Genomic DNA, 20,082 nt, shown 5'->3' on the forward strand with positions numbered 1-20,082 from the left:
ACAACTTGCTGGTGAAACGCAGTACAAAAAGTCACATGACATCAGTAAAAAGAAAAATTAAAGGTAGGAGAGATCTCCTGCCACCTCGCCCACCTTTCCTCAGGTGCAGCAGCCCAGAGAGCTTCTGCCCAGCCCAAGGGTACACGTGGTCCCAGGTAGACCGCCAGCCGCTGTGGGATGTGCTGCTGGACAGCAGTGCTTTCCCTTGGTACTAAGGCTTTATCCGGGCTCCAGTGCATGGAGCTGGCAGTAGCAGGGGTGTAGTGAGATGCTCAGGTTGAGGCAGTGGCTCCTTCCCATGTGTGGTACTTAGGGACGGGACAGTGGCTTCAGGAGCTTTCTCCTTGCCTTGAAGCAAGGCTGGGTGCCTGGGCAGTGGGTGTCACAGACTGGGGGAGGCACCTCCCCCACTCTGCCACCCAAGCCACTCCTGCATCTGGCCACACCTGGGGTTGGAGCCATGCTGGAGGGGAGGGGAGGGAAGGGACAGGCGGGGCTGCACAGGGAAGATGGGGGGAGGCCGCAGGGCCTGCTGGGGGATGGGGAGGCCACGTGGCTGAGGGAGAGATACTGGGATTCAGAATGATGCATGACATCATACTGTTATCCTGCAGAAAAAGATTTTATATATAGAGAGAGAGATTATTGTAAGTAAGGTTGCCAAAACAGAAATCTTGTCAAATAGAAGCCAAATGTTACTGATGTAGTATGGTCTTCCGCAGTTTGCCTAAAATAACACGAAATGGGTTTTACCCACAAAAGCTCATGATTCTATATATTTTTGTTTGTCTGTAAGGTGCCAAAGGACTACTTATTGCTTTTAAAGTTATGGACTAATACAACTGCCCCCTGAGACTTAATGGGTTGCTGAATTAATGATAGCATTTTAGAGCCAGTATTTCAAATATTTTGCAGTTGCTCTCCTAGCTTGCATAGTTTCTACATTTATGCAAGCTAGGTAACAATTACAAAATATTTGAACACTTGGCTCTAAAATGCTATCATTAATTGAACAAAAACACATTGACATCAAACTTTATGTAATATTTTTAAAAGCTTGTCTCTAGTATAGTGCATTAAATTAACTTTTAATTCCAAGACAAGTTATTAACTAGAAAGTATTATAATTTGATAAGCTATTCAAGAATTTTAAGAAGCGCCAAAGGCTGTTTGCAGTGTAGCATCATTTGTTTCTTTTTCCTTTATAATATATAGAACACCAAGAAAACAAGGCTTCTGATACATCAGGCTGACATTCAAAGCTCCTTTTGCATTTGTCCAACTTTACTGACACACATTCTGTCATTCCATTTAATCTTATGCCCTTTCTAATGTAAAATGTAATAAAGTGTCTTGGACTTTCCATAAAAGAAAATGTCAACCACAGATACTTTGGTAAATTTATTAAAATTAGTTCCTTCATCTGGTTCAGAAATAGCTGCATGATGCTATTTTTAAAAATGAAAATTGCATCTTATGCAAGTTTCTCTTGCTTGAGCAAAATGTGTAAATTTTGCTTGCAGTGTTTAATACTGTATCTAATACTGTATGTAATGAACTATAGGTTTTGTTTATGACTTTGTAATACCAGTTGCCCTCCATGAATTTTTGATTATCTAAATTTTGGACTGGATCCTACAGATAATCCTGAGCATAGTATGTAATGCTGGGTTATTGGTATTTTTAGTACTGATTCTTAATATATTTTTTTATTAATATTATTTTATTATTACCACAGTGGTTTGTTTTGTGAATTACTAAAGAAAACTTGTTCACTCCAATTGAGTTTCGTATTCAAGAAAATAATATAGTTACTTAAAACTTAGGCCCTGGTTTTTTTTAAGGGCCTCACCTGATTTTTGGTTTTATATTCACAAACGACATGCACAACTGCACCCCAAAATTATGCTCTGACTTCTTTTCAGTGCATATCAAGAAGAATCTATTACAGTGGTTTTCATCCTTTCTGGACTCAAAAACCTTGGCCTGTTGCAACCCAGTAAGTAGCTTTAGTACAAAAAAATCTATCTTATTAAATATTTCTTACCCACAATAGTTAGTATACACTAATGTAATAAATATTAAATACATACACCATGTGTATCTTAGTGGTGGCTCCTGTCTTGCATGGGTATTGTGACCTCCAGCATTGCAGTGCTACTCAGGTTTGACCTAGTTTACCTAGCCCCCAACGACAACAAGGGGGGGACGTAGGCCTAATTTGTGCAAGTAGCTTACAACCTGGCCTGTGCCAGAGTGGCACGGCACTGAGAGATCACAAATTGCAAGCAGCTAAGCCCAACCAGAACTGCATGAGCCACTGTTGTGGGGGTGAGTGCGGGGTAATCTCTGCATGCACACACACATACCTGGGGTTCCGTCCATACCTGCAAGGGCCGGACCTGAGTCCTTCCCCTGCCGCATGCCTCCCATGTGCTGCTGACATATTTTGAAGGCTGAATTTTGGATCATGAGTTGAACAACTTTGGCCTAGTAAATCAGATCTGCCTGGAGTCCAATTCTGTAACATAACAAATGCTGATTCTTTATTTCATCTGTCATCATTGTTGTAGAGAAAAAAAAAATTCCTTCCCTGATGAGCATCTAAGCTTCTGTGTATGTATTAATTAATGTAAAACTTGATTCTCTTATGTGAAATGGAGAAGGAAATCTGGAAAGATTGATGTGGGTAGCCTTTTTATTGTCTTGGAAGGAAGCCTGTAAAGTGAAACTAACTCTTGTAAGTTTCATTTCCTTATTCACTTCAGATGCCTACAAAATTCTAATAAATGTGTGGATCAATTTGTTAATCTTAGACATAGACTGCAAACTCCCAGTGAAAACCACTGAATTAGGTAAACTTCACTTTGCAACTCTGTCAGTGGCAAGCAGCAGAAGATGGAAGATGTTATCATTTCAGGAAAGAGGTTTTTCCAATGTCTGTTTTTAAAAAAAAATGTGTAAGATGGATTAGAACGCCACAAAAACAAGCGAGAATGGCAAGGAGACCCAAAGGAAAAAAAAGAAGTAGAGGGGCTAATTTATCAAAATTGGAAAAGTGAGGGAAGGGAATCAGATGAAAAAGGAGGGTAGGTTGAATTTTAAGAGTAGCACTGACTTCTTCACAGAACAAATTTTCTTGATTCTAACTGCTGTCTTTCTAACAGCCAGGAGGCATAGTGAGCTCCAAACCTTAGCAGCTACTTATTAGATAAGCTTATATGAAAAATGAGGATATGTGGCCTGCAGCCTCAAAGACAATGCAGTAGGTCAGTGGTCCCCAACCATTAGAGGCTGCCGGGTACCAGGGGGCGTGGCCGTTGGCCTGCCGGGCGCCAGGGGGCGGGCGCCCCCCCCCCCCCATAGCCGTGTGCTGGGGGGAGGGGCCCCCCGCAAGCGCCGCGCTGCTGGGGCTGGCCCTCCCCCCGCAAGTGCCACGCTCCCGGGGCCGGCCCCCGCCTGCAAGCGCCGCGCTCCGGGGGCCGGCGGCCCCTCCTCCCCCAAGTGCTGCGTGCACGGGCCGGCGCTCCTCCTAAGCGCCGCGCGCCCGGGGTCGGCGCGCTCCCCCCCCCCAAGCGCCGCGCGCCCGGGGTCAGCGCACCCGGGGGGGGCCTCGCCCTCCAAGCGCCACGCGCCCAGGGCTGGCGCTCCCCCCCTTGCCCTCCAAGCGCCGCGTGCCCGGGGCACGAGCGGCCAATTCGCAGCGCTCCCGGGGCCGGCGCTTACCATGCGCCAGGGCCGGCTCCGGCACAGTGCATGCTCCATGTGCCCAGGGCCAGGCCAGCCCCAAGCACTTGGCGGGCGCACAAAAATGGCCCCGCGGGCGCCGTGTTGGGGACCACTGCAGTAGGTCTTGTCTATACTTACCTGAAAGGTCAAAGTAAGATATGTAACTCCAGCTATGCTAATTGCGTAGTGGAGTTGATGTACCTTAATTCAACCTTTGGCAGTCATCACGGTGGGAGGTCAACATGAGCAAACGCTCCTGTCGACTTCCCTTACTACTTGTGAATTGAGAGGAGTGTTGGCATCGATGGGGTCGCTCTCAGCATTCGATTTAGCAAGTCTAGACCCACTAAATTGAACTCCGGAAGATCATCCACTGCAACATTGATCTTCCCAGTAGTGAAGATATGGCCTTAGTTTTAAATCTAGCATTTCCCCTTCTCTCCAAACCTGGAGGATATGCTAAGGTTTTCCCCAGATTTGTAGCAGCTTTTGACTGTTTGTCTCTTGTTTTACATTGGTGTAAATTAAGGATGACTGAATTTGGCCCACTGTCTTTGTATAGGAAACTTGTATTAATATTATGAAAATAAACCAAATATGAATTGACCTGCCACTACTTGGCCACAAGATGGTGTATAACACCTACTTATTAAAATCCAGCTGGTGAAGTTTCATGAGCAATCCTGTCAACCCAACCTACTTGGATCAAATACAATGTGATGTAAAAGATTGCCTGTGGGACCCCACATTTTTTGACAGCAGGTGATCTTTGTTGCAGGTATGCAACATGGGTTTTTTTGTTTTTTGGGGTTTTTTTTTTTTAACTAAAACAGTTAATATTATTTAGACTACTTCAGCTGTTTTAGTACCAGTGTATAAAATATAAGCCGGGGCACATTCTGCAGCACGTTTTGCTACATGATTTCCAATTTACAGAAAAAGGTTTATTTGTTTGGTTTTTGGTTAGGTAAAAAGTAATGTAGTGATTTTCCACTCCTTGTACTTAAAGCAAACTGTATGGTTAAAAATAAGGGCTGCTGCCAAAGGCTTGATTCTGATTTCTGAATGAAATTCGGTTTTAAGATTCAGAGCAGCAGGAACTTTATTACTTCACAGGTGGCATCTTTCCTCTTGGAAACTATTTGATTGTGTCAGAGCTGACCCTGCTGTTTGCCAAGGAGCAACACTGCTGTCAGCAATGGAAATTGACAGTCAGTTACTCTCGTTGGCAAGAGGGAAGAGTGCAAGATTTTGGGTTTTATTTCTGAGGCTGGGGTAGGAAGGATGGAAAGTCTGAGAACCTGCTTACAATGTTTAAAAGATCACATTAAAGCAAAATTAATTTTCTCTTAGAATTTCTGGTTTTAGATTTAGCACCTAAGAGATAATCCAGCCTGAACGGTCTTCCAGAGATGAGCAAAAGTAATTCTGTGGGGAAACATTTGGGTGGTTCTTAAAACAAGAAAGACTCATGTAAACAAGCTTCCTGTTCAACATAACTCTTTCCCCTAGAATCATAGAATCCTAGGGCTGAAAGAGACATCAGGAGGTCATCGAGTCCAACCCCCTGCCCAAAGCAGGGCCAACTGCAACTAAATCATACCAGCCAGGGCTTTGTCAAGTCGGGACATAAAAACTTCCAGGGATGGAAATTCCACCATCTCCCTAGGTAACCCATTCCAGTGCTTCACTACGCTCCTAGTGAAATATTTGTTCCTAATATCCAACCTAGATCTCCCCCACTGCATCTTGAGATCATTGCTCCTTGTTCTGCCATCCATCACTACTGAGAACAGCCTCTCTTTGTCCCCTTGGGTATCTCCCTTCAGGAAGTTGAAGGCAGCTATCAGATCCCCCCCTGACTCTTCTCTTCTGAAGACTAATTAAGCCCAAATCCCTCAGCTTCTCCTCGTATGTCATGTGCTCTAGCCCCCTAATCATTTTTATTGTCCTCCGCTGCACCCTCTCCAATGTGTCCACATCCTTTCTATAATGGGGGCCCCAGATCTAGAGACCTTTTGGGCTCTTTTTCTTCTTATCTTTGCCATGTCTACCACCCAACTGCTGGAAATGGAGAGCCCAATAGAATTAATACTTTGAGATCTGGAATAACATTTTAGACCAAATACAGGAGTGTAGAGAAGCAGATTTTGGGGGGAAAAAACATCCCAGATAGTGGAAGGAAGCATGTGATCCTCACCTTGTGTCCCTCTAGATACAAATTAAGTCAAGGTGAATGTGCCAGACTTGCAGTTTTTTGCATAACAATTGCAACTGTGTGTGCAAATGTCCAGTCACTTTCCTAAGCATTTGTTTGTACAATTGTGGTAACTATATGGATATCTTTATGTGCAAACTTGTGGAAGAAATGGAAGGCCAATCAGAATTGATTACTGTGTCTAGTACTACAAGGAGAAGCAGCAGTCAAAATGGGTGTATCTTCTTAAATGTGGAAGCAAATTTGGGTTAAACACATCATAGTTATTTAATAGAAAAACAGGTCTGTGGCCAACTTAAGAAAAAAACTTGTTTAAGGCAATAGTTTAAAAACAACTAAATGAGTTTTGAAACTGTGAAATTAGGATATGATAAAATCCCTGATTTAATATCTACAAGCAGGTTGGATGCTTTGATTACATGTTCATGTAATACATACTACACAAATTTTAGACTTAAAGAAAATAGTTGAGGTATGAAATTGGGTAGATGAATATAAAATAATTCTACTGTCAAAATTCTTATTAAACTTAACAATTGGCTCCTCTCATGATTTCAGGATCTTGCTGTGAGCAGTGTCTGCCCTTTTCAGGCGCATCTTACAATCTCTCATTTATACTTCCCTGTTTTTTATAAATAATGTAATTTGAAAATTGTAGGTAGATAGCAGGCCAAATACATGTATTTCCATGGCGCTCAGTCTATTTTTTATGTTTGCTGTTGTGCAACATAAAGTAATTCCAGGCTTGAAACCGTAGAGGAGGAGGATATAGGTATCTTAGAATTAAAAAAGGTTAATATTTTAAAGTAGGGAAAATAGATACCGTATATTCCGGCGTACAAGACGACCTCTGAAGTTAAAAAACATCCCCCAAAAATCGGGGGTCGTCTTGTACGCCGGATGCCCCGCCGCCGGAGCCCCTCCGCGGCTTTGAAAGCCTCGGGGGAAGCCGGCGGGGGGGCATCCCAGGCGCGCATGGGCTGCCCCCCCGCCGGCTTCCCCCGAGGCTTTCAAAGCCACGGAGGGGCTCCGGCGGGGGGGCAGCCCATGCGCGCCTGGGATGCCCCCCCGCCGGCTTCCCCCGAGGCTTTCAAAGCCGCGGAGGGGCTCCGGCGGGGGGGCAGCCCATGCGCGCCTGGGATGCCCCCCCGCCGGCTTCCCCCGAGGCTTTCAAAGCCGCGGAGGGGCTCCGGCGGGGGGGCAGCCCATGCGCGCCTGGGATGCCCCGCCGCCGGCTTCCCCCGAGGCTTTCAAAGCCGCGGAGGGGCTCCGGCGGGGGGGCAGCCCATGCGCGCCTGGGATGCCCCCCCGCCGGCTTCCCCCGAGGCTTTCAAAGCCGCGGAGGGGCTCCGGCGGGGAGGGGGGGGCAGCCCAGGCGCTCCTGGCGGCTTTGCTCCCGGTGCCTCTGGTCTGCTGGGGACCATCTCCAGCAGACCAGGGACACCGGGAGCAAAGGAGGCGGAGGGGCGCTGGGGTATAAGATGAAACCCTATCTTTTAATTAAAAAGATAGGGGGTCGTCTTATACGCCCAGTCGCCCTATATGCCGGAAAATACGGTATTAAGAATAGGTTAGTAGTCTGCTTGAATTTGCTTTTAAAAAGCATTACTCCAGTGGTAATATTAGTTTCTGGTTAAAGTAAAAGTAGCTACTTAATTCCAAAAGTAAATAGCCCTTGAATGTATCAGAGGGGTAGCTGTGTTAGTCTGGATCTGCAGAAATCTGCAGAAAATGACAAGGAATCCTGTGGCACCTTATAGACTAACAGTTGTATTAGAGCAGGCATGTCCAAAGTCCGGCCCGCGGGCCAATTGCGGCCCGTGTTCCGGTTTAATACGGCCCCACAGGTAATTTGGCAATATCTATTTTTTAAGGCCCCCAACGAATCCATATGTATTGAGATGAATACATTGTAAAATCTCAGTTAATGTCAGTTGGTCTAAATCAGTTATAAATATATTTGGACACAACATGTATACTTGGTGTTATGTTCCTGTTCATATTTTTTTAACTTAAAAGTTGACAGACAACCTTTATTACCAATAATATGTAATGTACTTTACAATGTTCCTGACATATATTTCAGCTTCCTGGATTTTTTTTTCATCTGGCCTTCAGATATGAAAGGCAGAGTGATTTAACACCTGTTTAGATTTGTCATCCATGTGACGAAATGAAAAGTACGCCGTTTGCAATAAACTTTGCATAAAATAGTTAATTTGCATTTAATTTTAATGGTTCAAAGAATGTCAGGCAAAATGGTCGGCCCTCACGCATGTTCACTTCATCAAATCTGGCCCTCTTTGAAAAAAGTTTGGACACCCCTGTATTAGAGCATGCATCTGACAGTGGGTCTTTGGCCACGAAAGCTTATGCTCCAATACATCTGTTAGTCTATAAGGTACCACAGGACTCCTTGTCGTTTTAGCCCTTGAATGCAACTGAAACTGTAGATTTTCTAAATTCCTGCCTGTATGACAATTTATTCTTCATTTTGAAAATATTGGGAAGATGCTACAGTTATTATTCATTTGTAGAACCAGTGCAATGAAGATAATTAACTTTGATTTTGTAAATCACTGAGGAAAGCAGAAAAATACCATAGTATTTAAAGTGCTTAAAATAGTTATAAAAGTATGTGTAATCTCAAATTGGTAGTTTCAATACAAAACCAGTTTTCCACAGATACTATGCACTAATATAAAGGAAATGTTTCTTTAAAAGAGGCTTCTTTATTATGTAAAGTGTACAAATTAAAATGTGTTCTGGTTTGTTTCCAGACAAGACAACAATGTAGACTCTACTTCTTCTCTGAGAGAAGACAGCAAACTGGAAAGTCTTGAGTCAAAACAAGGTATGTTTTAGAGAAAACTGAAGTCTTGTGTTGTTGGTTGTGATCAGTTTGACACAATCAATCAGTCACCTGAATTGTCACCTGAATCAGTCAGCCAGTGATTGTTACCTGAATACTTTAACTGGTAATAATAATCATAGTGATGCATCCTCAATTAAATCAAATGCTCCAGGATATCTGTGTAATCTAGATCATATAGAAATGAAGCAATATTAATCACTTTTTTTAAAGACCAAAATAAAAAACAAAATCCAAAACATAGACTTAATTTTCAGGAGTGCTGAGCAATCAAAGTTCCCATTGACGCTCTAGTAGGAGCAGAGAGTGTTCTTTGGAATGACATGGGAGCATTTGTTACTTTTTATGCTGAAATATTAAGATTAAAAATATCCTTCATTTTTGCACCCATTGTGATAGGAAGTGGCAGAATAGAGGTTGGTGGGTATTTTATATAATTAGACCCTATTAATACTGGGTCAGTAGACCAGGATCATCTTGAGATCCTTCTTGCTGCTTCCTTGGGCTCCATAGGAAAAATAAATTAAAAGATTTTGGGGGAATGTTTTTTTATCATTAAGTTCATGATGTCTTTTCTCTTTGCCAGTCAGATACGTTCAGTATGATGACCATTTGCAGCAGCAAGAGATTAGGTAACTCTGTTATATAAGCAACTTGCTTTTCCTAATTCCTCCAGAACATCAAGTCCTAATAACATAATAGTAGCTATACTGAAGTAGACTATAAGTCCAGTGATAATTAGTTTAGTGAACTGACAAAGTTAGTCAGTAGGCAGTTGTCAGTACAAGCAAGTCTTCAGTACCTTAAATGAAAAACAAGTAGCTATAACAATAATAAAAAAACCCTTTAAAAACAAACCCCAAAACTGCCTGAGCCTAGGGTACATGCAGTTCTCAGTACCTGAATGTGGAGCCCTGTCTTCCTCTAGGCATTTTTCTCCTTGCTCCCCTACAGATATTGTTAAAGCCTCTTCCCCGAACCTATGCCTGCTGGAAAGAGAAAGGATTTTACTTTCAAAATAAGCAACTCAGAGGATCAGCAACCCTGTGTCCTATCCCTCTCCTGCCTCTCTGAGTTCTGCAAGACTGGACCTCCTTTGTAGCTAGGTGAGCACTACTGTTCTGTAGGAGGACAGTTTAATAACTCAGTTGAGGGAGTAGGGAGTGCAGTAGAGGGGAACCAAGACTGCAGACCCTCCTGCTTTCCTGCTTTTACAGCAAAATGGGAACTTTTATCATCTCCCTCTCTGTTTGAATGTAAATCATTTTAAATGCTGATCACCATCTTTAGATTCTTTCAGACTCCTTTTTCTTGATGCTGATGTGACCATAGTACTTTTTGTTGGCATTCTATCACTTGATGTATTTCCTTTATAACTTGCTGCCAAAGAACTGTTCATAATTTAATATTTCCAGTCAGTTCTTATACATGTTTCATTTGCCTCATTGCTGAAGGAGTTGAGCTTCTCCATAATAATGCTAATCTAGCTCTGTTTAATTCAGTTTAATTCACTTATAGTCAGTATTGCCCAAAGTGCTGCTTGCTTGCAGATTTAAATTACATGTAGGAAAGGTCTGCATTGTACATATCTCTTGAAAGGCAGAGATTTGTAGTCTTATCTAAAAGCAAGATATTTCTGTACACCAAGTGCAAACTGAGAAATACTCTTGATGTTCCAAATTTTAAGAGTAGATTTACAAACAAATAGGCCAGGATGTGGCATGATCACACCAATATTGAAGCTTTTGGTGATCAAATGGGAACAGGTGAGCCTTTTTTTTATTTGTCTACTGGAAAGGGACAGAAACAGCTTTTTATTCTGGCAGTTCTAGTGTCTCTTTTTTTAAAAAACAGAACTGTACCAGTTTAAGCATTCATGTACTGATGTGATAGGCACTGTGTGCTTTTGATTCCGTGGTATATGTTGGCAGCTGCTTTTAACTGGCATCAGCTCCCGTTTTAGTTCAGTTATTTCACAAACATTTTGTAACGACTGCCAGTATTATTTTATATATGTGACACTAGAATTATCACTGCATCTATCTCAGCCTGTTTGTTTTATTCAGACTCACTACATATAGTAATGTTAGAAATAACTTTTTCAATCAGTAAATGCATCAGAGTCTCATAAACTGTGTTCCTCTTATGAGGAGCCAATATTATTTGCTTCCTGCAACTTTTATTTCACAATACCGAGTCCTATATTAACAGCTTTTGCAAATGATTTATTTATTTGAAATAGCCATTGAGAGGAATTAAATGGAAAGAGAACGTAGTGTAAAAAAAAGCTGCAAAATTGTTTAGAGCAGGATGCCATGACTTTGTGAGAAACACTTTAAACATTGCTTATTGCATTGTATAGAGTGACCTCGGAATTGACAGATTTCCTGCAGACTTCTTCCACTCTTTCTGTGCTATCTCAGGGAATTGATGACTGCTGCAGGTGATTGCTTCATTGTCCTTTTTTTATGACTTTATCAACCACGGTATCATGATGGCTTTGGGCAATGACAGCAGTTGCTTCTCAAGATGTTAGCTTTAAAGAGCTTTTGAGAATATGGGCATAAATTGTAAAATATAACTTAGTAATAATTCTTTCATACTGAATCCTGTGATGCTACAGGAAAGAGAAAAGGTAGGAAACAAAGGGGACTAAGTAGAAGTGAGTAAAATATGGTTAAAAAGGAATTGTGTGCTAAAATGAATTTCACAACTGTAGCTGAAGGAATAAGTACAAGTTATCAAAATGAAAAAGATAACGAGAAAAATGCCATCTGAGACTTTTATGACTGTGTAAAATTACAGCTGCAAAGGAGGAAAATGAAGCTCATTGGCTAATTAAACAACATTTGTAGGCCAATGGGGTTATGTGATTATTGTGCATTGTGCTGCCATGGAAACTCCTAATTCTGGATAGAATCCAGGGTGGCCTATACCTTTTGAACACTGCGCAGGTCCCTATACTGTACAGATAATGCAACAGGAATGAACGACTGAGTTTATCAATAGGTCCCCTCACCCCTTTTGATCAGTTTCAAAGCAAAGTTAGTTTCTCTTTGGCAGTAACGATGAGCACTTCTGCATTTTGAATGAGGCTCCTCAAATACAGTTTGTTTTCTTGCCCCATGGAAGTGTACTGTCCTTTTGAACAGGGTTTTAAGTAAATATTAGCTGGTTCCTTGTAGCAAGAGAGAAGAATTTCCATTCCTTAATCTTAATTATGCGCATTTCTTATGGCCTTTTTGGGACATTAAAGTTGGTAAAATTTTGTTTAGCATCCACTCATCCCTTTCTGTAAGCAGGGAGACAAGGAGAGAAACTTTCATCTGAATCAGTGCCAGTTTTTAGTGTGAAGGCATTTAGACACAGGGCAAAGTACCCTAAACACATCACTTCTTCAGTGTTGGAGACTTCAGTAGAGGACTGAAGGGCCTTGTATATCTGAGCTTACTGCAGATTCCTCCATGTGATGTTGAGGATTAGACTAAGAAGTTTCACAGACAAAAATCTTGAATATCAACGTGATCAATTATGCTAACTAACCTCCAGAAACAAAAGTTTATGGCGATTTAAACAATTTTCCCATATCTGACTAAATTTATGATTATCTTTATCTTGGAAATGTGTGACTGTGTACACTTTACACATCATATGCCCTTTAACCTGTCTGTTAGCTGATGTTACAAATCAAGGATTGCACAGGTGGAGTACCTGTCAGTTCAGGAAAGCATCCCTATTTTGGACAGCATTTAAGTTCTGAGTAGGGACTTTTGTGCTCTCTTAAATATCGGCCTAAGATCCAGAATTGAGGATGTGTATATTTCTTACAAACTATTTATCAACACGTCTCCACTCAGGTACATTTTCATTATGGAAGTCTTATCTTCCAGTGTTTGATTTAGTGTATCTATACTAGACCCTCTAAATTAAATGCTGAGGGTGCCCTATCAGTGCTGTTACTCCTACTCCTTGCAAGGAGTAAAGGAAGACACAAGGAGCGTTTTGCTCATTTTAAGGCAAGAGTGGGGAACCTCAGATCTGGGGGCTGGTTAGGCCCCGAGGCTCAGCCCCCCTCCCCAGTATTTGGGAGCCCATGCTGGTATTTCACCTCTGTCTCCCTCCCTCCTTTCCTCCTGCTGCCACCTGTGGGCTGGAACCCCACATAGACTATGGGTGGGCCCCCATAGACTATGGTGCAAGAGGAATGTGGGGAGTGTATTTCTCCTCAGTTGCGGGGTACAGTGAGGGTTTTTTTCCCTGCTTCTCATGTGTGTGCAGCCCCTGAGTGACTTTTCTGTGGGTCTCTGGCCCCTGATCCAAAAAGAGTTCCTCACCCCTGCAAGCTATATTGATTATAGCTATGTTTTTTACATAACTGGAATTGCGTACCTTTAAGCTGATTGTCCCCTGAAGCATGGACCTGGCCTCAGGGTTAAGTTTTTATTTAGAGTAAATAAAACCCAGCTGGCTATCTTAAAAATGCCTCCAGTGGTTATAAAACAACTTACAGAAAATTTTTTGTTGACCAGATAGTTGGATGAAACGGCATTCCTCCTTTTTAAAGCAAGAAAAGTGAATTTATTATGTGTCTTTCTTAGTGTTCCACATTGATTTTTTTACCCCCTCAGGATAAGTTTTGTCGTAAAAGTCAAGAAAAGTATGAAGAAAAAGATTTTCCTTCTTTGCTCATAAGCAAACATGCACACACGCCAAAAGGCATTCTTCTAAGAGTTTCATAGAAGAGGTAGAGTTTTCTGAAGCATTTGATTTTTCTTTTTAAGTGAAGATCTCTGGCAAAATTTCTTGCTTAAACTTACTTTGGAACCAGAATATTTTAATTTCAGCTTTCCATATCCTACCTACTAATCTTCACCCAGAATTTCCATAAATGAAAGAAATTCTGTGCAAAGCTCAAGGGGGGAATATGGTCCATTATGGGTATGGAGAAGTTTTTCCATTCTCCCTTTTGTTTTCCAGAAATGTACGTCAATCATATAGTTGCATTCTTGTGATATGCTGTACAATCAAAGGCACTGAAATATGAACAAGCACATCTAAAGGCAGACTTCTAAAATTCCTTTTAGAAGATGCTTACTGTGCTGTTACTCAGAGGGACTGAGAATGGTTCACTAAAACACATGCTCTTAAGGGATTTGTCATTAGTAGTTAGAATGATTAGCAAAATCCTTTCTGTAGGTTTTGCAACAATAATAAAGCAGGAAGTCAGGGTTTGATGCCTTTAACTAACTGTACTTGTATCTGGGATTTTCCTCAAGATGCTCACATTTAATATTTTAGACTACATTATAAATGTATTCTTTATAATCTGAACTTTAGTAAAACTCAGATTGACTGATGTCCAAGAACAATTCACAGAGGAAGTACTGCCTTGGTTTCCAGTGTATCAGTGGCTTTGTTGTTGATGAGCAACACTGGCAGATCAATAATGTTTCCAGGCCTTGGAGATTTTGAGATTCAGGTGTTAAAGGAACAGATGGAGAAAATTAGTAATTCTTAGTAGGAATATTGAAAGGAAATTTTTTTAAAGCAGTTGCCACAAAAGTTAATTAAAAAAGGGTGTGTGTTTTTTTTTTTTTTTTTTTTTTTTTAAGGAAAATCACTAAGCATTATTAACGTCTCAGAGAGGTAGCCGTGTTAATCTGGAACTTTAAAAAAACTTTAAAAAATGAGTGATACTGTAACACCTTACAGACTAACAAAAAAAAATGTATATAGTATCATGAGTTTTAGTGGGAACAACCCACTTTTTCAGATGATTGGAGCAAGAGGCACAGGTTTTCTGTGCCCCTCTCTCTGCCTCTTGCTCCACTAATCTGAAGTAGTGGGTTGTGCCCATGAAAGCTCATGATACAAAGCAAAAGGTATATATAGTATCTTCAGTGCACAGTGGAAAGTTATTCAAATACATTTCTTTAAATCTGTAATTTCATTGTTAAGATTATTTATGAATTATCAGGTGACACAGTCTTATCTATTGCGGTGTTTTTCAATCAGTGGTACGAGTACCTTTGGGGTACTTGAGAGAAGTCTGGGGAGTACATCAACACAACTGAAATTTGGAGAAAACTGAGTTTTTGTTTTCAGTTTTACAACGCTTTATTATTTTTGTACTTTTTACACCCAAAAATTTCATCACCTGCCTGGCTACAATTAATTTGTTTAAACAAATGTGTTGCAATGGTAGAAAAAAATGTGTGTGTCTAAAAACTGTAGGTACTGGGGGTACTTATATCTTTTAAGGGGTACTTAAAAAAAAAAAAAGGTTGAGAAACACTAGGCACCATTATAAACCCTTGGAATCAGTAATTTTGCTGCAATAAATTACTATATTTATTTCAAGCAATAAGTAATATTATCCAAGTGTATCCAAAGATTTAAAAAATAATGCCCAAGCATCAAGTAATTGTGGAGCCAAAGTGTCAAGAGGAACGGTATTTCTTTCTTTACAGAGAAGTTGCAAGTATTGGTAATGGAGCTTTTTGCCAGTTTTACTTTCTGTCCTTTTTCCAATTAAACTCTTCCAAGAAACCTCTGCTTTTAATGAAAAAAAATCACCAGCATTTCTCTTGTAACTTTACTGAGCTGACACAAATCCATCTCAAATACTTCACTAAAAGATGTAGATAATTAATGTATGACTTTTTTGCATGTTCATAGATTATCATATTTTCCTTTGTTGTAAATTATAAAATAATCAAAGTATTTTTAAACTGCACTATGAGAATTTCTAAAATAGTAAACTGTAATCAATCTCAGAAATTCCCCACATAAGTTTTCATTTTGTAATGCAGGAGCTTCATTGTGATATAAAACCTTATGACATTTTTAATTAGGAAAATAGATCATGTAACTCCATATGATGGAATAAATTTTTCAGGCACTGCTGCTTTGGTATATTACATGTTTTTTTTTTCTAAATTGGAATAAAAATGTGTTAAAACTTGTCTAAATTAGATCTGTCTTAAAAGTTGGGGGAGGGAAAAGAAAAAGGAATACTTAAGTTATAATGTTTTTTGCCATATTCTGAATCTGTGAAGAGAAACATTTATATGCAGAGGCAGTTTTTAAGAGGAAAGGGAAATTTTTGTTCAGCTCCCTGCACTACCCTGATTATTTGTTGTCTGTGTTACAGGCAAAGGAGAAGATAGCGATGTCCTCAGCATAAATGCAGATGCATATGATAGCGACATAGAAGGTCCGTGCAATGAAGAGGAGAGTTCAGATGTGCCAGAAAATGCTGTCAAAAGTGGAACTGGTCAGATAGATGACCTTCAGAAGGATATTGAGAAAAGCGTGAATGAGATACTGGGGTTGGCAGAATCCAGCCCAAAGCAGTCTAAAGAAGAAACTTTGGCGGTTCCTCCATCAGAAGATGTTCAGCCATCAGCACAGCAGCTGGAGCTCCTAGAGCTTGAGATGAGAGCCAGGGCTATTAAGGCCTTGATGAAGGCTGGTGATGTAAAAAAATAGCCCTGAGGCTGCTTAGTTTTATTTTTTATATATATTTTGAAGGGTCTGGTGTCAGTTTTCTTCTGTACTAAAATGTATTTGGATTGGGCATGACATTCCTCATTCAAACCCTTTTGCGTATTGTGACCTGTGGCTTAAATTGTTGATAGCTGGTTTTCAGTGCCTTTTGGCATGCTGCTTCTGTGACTTACACAAATGGATTGGTTTGACACTGCACTAGATCAATGTCTCTTTATGCTGGGTTATCACTTGACATGAATCGGGAAGAAGTCATAGATTGTGTAGATCCTTGCACCTTTAACAAAGGTTGAACAAACACTGTAGGGTCTTCATAATTCCTGTAGTTAGTAGTTAAAATGCTAAACTTGTTTGGGTTTTTTTTCCCTCCAGAACTTAACCAATTTAAGTAACTTGATTTGCATGTGCTTTAAAAGGTACTATTTTGAAGAGGTCTTCTGTGGCATGACAGTGCTCATATCTGCTTGCAACACTGTGATATGATTTGAGATGTTTATTTCTCATTGGGGAACAGCTTTTAGGAATATAAATGAACTAGTTAAAATTGAATGACAATGTATATTGGGAGATTAAAAGCATGCTTAATTTTTAGAGAGTTAAAATTGCTAAAGAGAATTTTTTTCTGTAAGCAATCTAAGTCAATTATTGTTAGAGAAAGTAATTCCAGTGGCAAACTATGCTAGTAAGTGTTTTTATACTGCTGGTCATTTTATTTTGCTAGTCTCCTTCCATGATTATTTTATCATGTACATCTCAGCTGAAAACAGGAAAATGAATGCTTTGTTTTCTCGCTGAGATTTTTTTGTTAATTTAGCATATCATCTTGTGAGATTGAATAATGCAGCAAATCAGAAACAGTTTAAAAAATTTGATTTAGAGCTCAAGTTTTTTATATTTAACTGATTTAATCTTTTCAGATTCCCCTGTAAATAGCTTTGTAGAAAGACAGTCTAATTTATTTTTATGCATTTTTGTAAGGATTCAAAAATCATAAACTCATTCTTCATTTTAAGGATGTTACTTTATAAATTGCTTTTATACAACTTCTTTTGCTATTGTTTGGTAACTGCAACAAAATAATTTTGACTGTTTAGAAGTGGTGCTATTTTTATAATTGGAAGTATATATTAAAAACCTTTTGATTTTGTTACATTTCAGGCGTGAGTCTAATTCTTGTTAAATAAAAGGTTCATTACATGTTACTGTATTGAATTTTCTGTTTTTCTTTTGCAAATAAGCAAATGATTTATTAAATAGTAAGAAAATAAACTAGTATCTCCCATATCCTGTATTTTAAACATTTTTCATTATTTACATTTGCAGGCCTTGTTTTAGCAATACACAATACCCAAAATGCTCTTAAGAGATTTGAAAGAGCTTCCTGAAGTTGGTAAATGTGTGGCCATTGCCTTTGGTAGCAGGTTCTTTTTGTGTCATCTTTTTGTGGCCAATGCCAGATGGCTAGAGAGGGAGAACAGAACAGACAATCATCAAGTTATTCATCTCCTGTCACCCACTTCCAACCTCTGACAAATAGAGGCTAAGGGTATAATTCCTACTCAGCTTGGCTAATAGCATTAATGGACCCATTCTCCATGAATTTACTTAGTTCTTTTTTGACCCCTGTTAAAAGTTCTGGTCTTCACATCTGGCAAAGAGGTTGACTGTGCTCTGTGTGAAGAAATACTTCCTTTTGTTTGTTTTAAACCTGCTGCCTATTAATTTCATTTGGCAATCCCTAGTTCTTGTGTTATGCGAACAAGTAAACAACTTTTCCTTATTTACTTTCTCCAAACCAGTCATGATTTTATAGACTTCTATCATATTCCCCCTTAGTCTCTGCTTTTCTAAGCTGAAAAGTCCCTGTCTTTTTAATCTCTTCATTAGCACCTGTTCCAAACCCCTAATAATTTTTGTTGCCTTTTTCTGAACTTTTTCCAGCGCTGAGAGGGTTTTTTTGGGGGGGCGGGGAGGAGGGAGGGTTGAGATGAGGTGACCACATCTGCAAATTTGGCCACCTCACTGTTTATCCCGTTCTCCAGATCATTTATAAATATGTTGAATAGGATTGGTCTCAGTATGGACCCGTGAGGGGACACCACTAGTTACCTCTCTCCATTCTGAAAACTGACCCTTTGTTTCCTAATCTTTGTTTCCAGTCTTTTAACCCATTATCAATACATGAGAGGACATGTCTTATCCCATAACAACTTACTTAAGAGCCTTTGGTAAGTGACCTTGTCAAACGTTTTCTGGAAATCTAAGTACACTATATCCACTGGATCCCCCTTATCCACATGCTTGTTGACCCTCCTCAAAAAACTCTAGTAGATTAGGAAGACATGATTCCATTTTACAAACACTATCCTGACTTTTCTCCCAATAAACTATGTTCATCTATGTGTCTGAAAATTCTATTCTTTACTGTAGCTTCTACTAATTTGTCCAGTACTGAAATTAGATTTACTAGTCTGTAATTGCCAAGATCACCTCTAGAACCCTTTGTAAATATTGCATCACATTAGCTATCTTCCTGTTATTAGGTACAGAAGATGATTTAAAGCAGTGGTCCCCAACCTTTAGAGGTTCCCGGGCGCCCAGGGGTGGGGCCACTCACATGCCGGGCGCCCGGGGGGCGGGGCCACTCACGCGCCGGGCGCCCAGGGGCGGCGCCGCGTGTTCTGGGGCACGCCAGGGGCGGGGATGCCATTGCACCCGGCGCCGGCATGTGCCCCAGTGCCGGGGCTGAGGCCACCCGAGCGCCTTGTGCCGTAGGGCCGGTGCCGGTGCCGCTGCCCGAGCCGCACGCCTGGGGCCGTCACTGGGGCCATCACCAGCGCCGCGCGCCCGCATGTGCCCCAGGGCTGGGGCCGCCCGTGCACCAGGCGCCGGTGCGTGTCGCGCGCCTGGGGCCGGCGCCTCCAGTGTGCTGCGCTCTGGGGGCGGGGCCAGCCCAGGTTGTCGGTGGGCGCACACAAATGCCCCGGCGGGCGCCATGGCGCCTGCGGGCACCGCGTTGGGGACCACTGATTTAAAGGATAGGTTACAAACCACAGTTAATAGTTCCGCAGTTTCCCATTTGAGTTCTTTCAGAACTCTTGAGTGAATGCCATCTGGTCTTGGTGACTTGTTACTGTTTAGTTTATCAATTGATTACAAAACTACCTCTAATGACACCTCAATCTGAGACAATTCCTCAGATTTGTCACCTAAAATGAATGGCTCAGTTTTGGGAATCTCCCTAACATCCTCAGCTGTGAAGCAAAGAACTTTAGTTTCTCCAAAATGATTTTGTCTTATTAATGCTCTTTTAGCATCTAGATCAGGGGTCAGCAACCTTTTGAAACCAGAGCCAAACTACATCCAAATTCAGAACAAGTCGTCAACAAAGAGATGTATAAGAATGCCTATTTGCATGACTGAAAATATACAATGTAATATTATTGATAATTGGCAATGATTAATAATAGCATGAATGAAATATTGTACTCACAGACTATTTAATGGGACTTCTGCTGCTGCATCTTTTCGCAAAGTTCTTTGAAGTTTACATCATAACTGGTAAAATCCAGCTTCATGCACCCATTGATACTCTTCTGTCAATCTTATAGCAGGGGCTGGAGATGTGGGGGTGCAGGAGTCTGGGTAGGATGTATGAGGGACTCGGGGCAGGGAGTTTGTGTGTATGATGGGCTCAGAGCATAGGCTGAGGTGTGTGGATGATGCAGGAGTATTATGGCAAGGGACTGGGGAT

The 20,082-nt window shown here is 40.8% G+C and overlaps 1 protein-coding gene and 1 long non-coding RNA gene across 2 annotated transcripts in view; both read left to right on the forward strand.

Moving 5' to 3' along the window:
- Positions 1-17,480, forward strand: part of CAAP1 (caspase activity and apoptosis inhibitor 1) — a 38,065-nt gene extending 20,585 nt beyond the window's left edge. The window contains exons 5-6 of the mRNA XM_075931466.2: positions 8,728-8,801; positions 15,973-17,480. Of these exons, the coding sequence (XP_075787581.2) occupies positions 8,728-8,801; positions 15,973-16,310 (412 nt within the window). The 3' untranslated portion in view covers positions 16,311-17,480. The remainder of the gene's footprint in view (positions 1-8,727; positions 8,802-15,972) is intronic.
- On the forward strand, positions 2,009-5,737 carry LOC149524121 (uncharacterized). The gene is made up of 2 exons (XR_016349844.1): positions 2,009-3,269; positions 3,851-5,737. It is a non-coding gene; the product is annotated as an uncharacterized LOC149524121 (long non-coding RNA).
- Positions 17,481-20,082: the final 2,602 nt, after the last annotated feature.

Source organism: Pelodiscus sinensis, chromosome 6, assembly GCF_052426305.1.
Source record: "Pelodiscus sinensis isolate ZL-2025 chromosome 6, ASM5242630v1, whole genome shotgun sequence".
Taxonomy (NCBI): Eukaryota; Metazoa; Chordata; order Testudines; family Trionychidae; genus Pelodiscus; species Pelodiscus sinensis.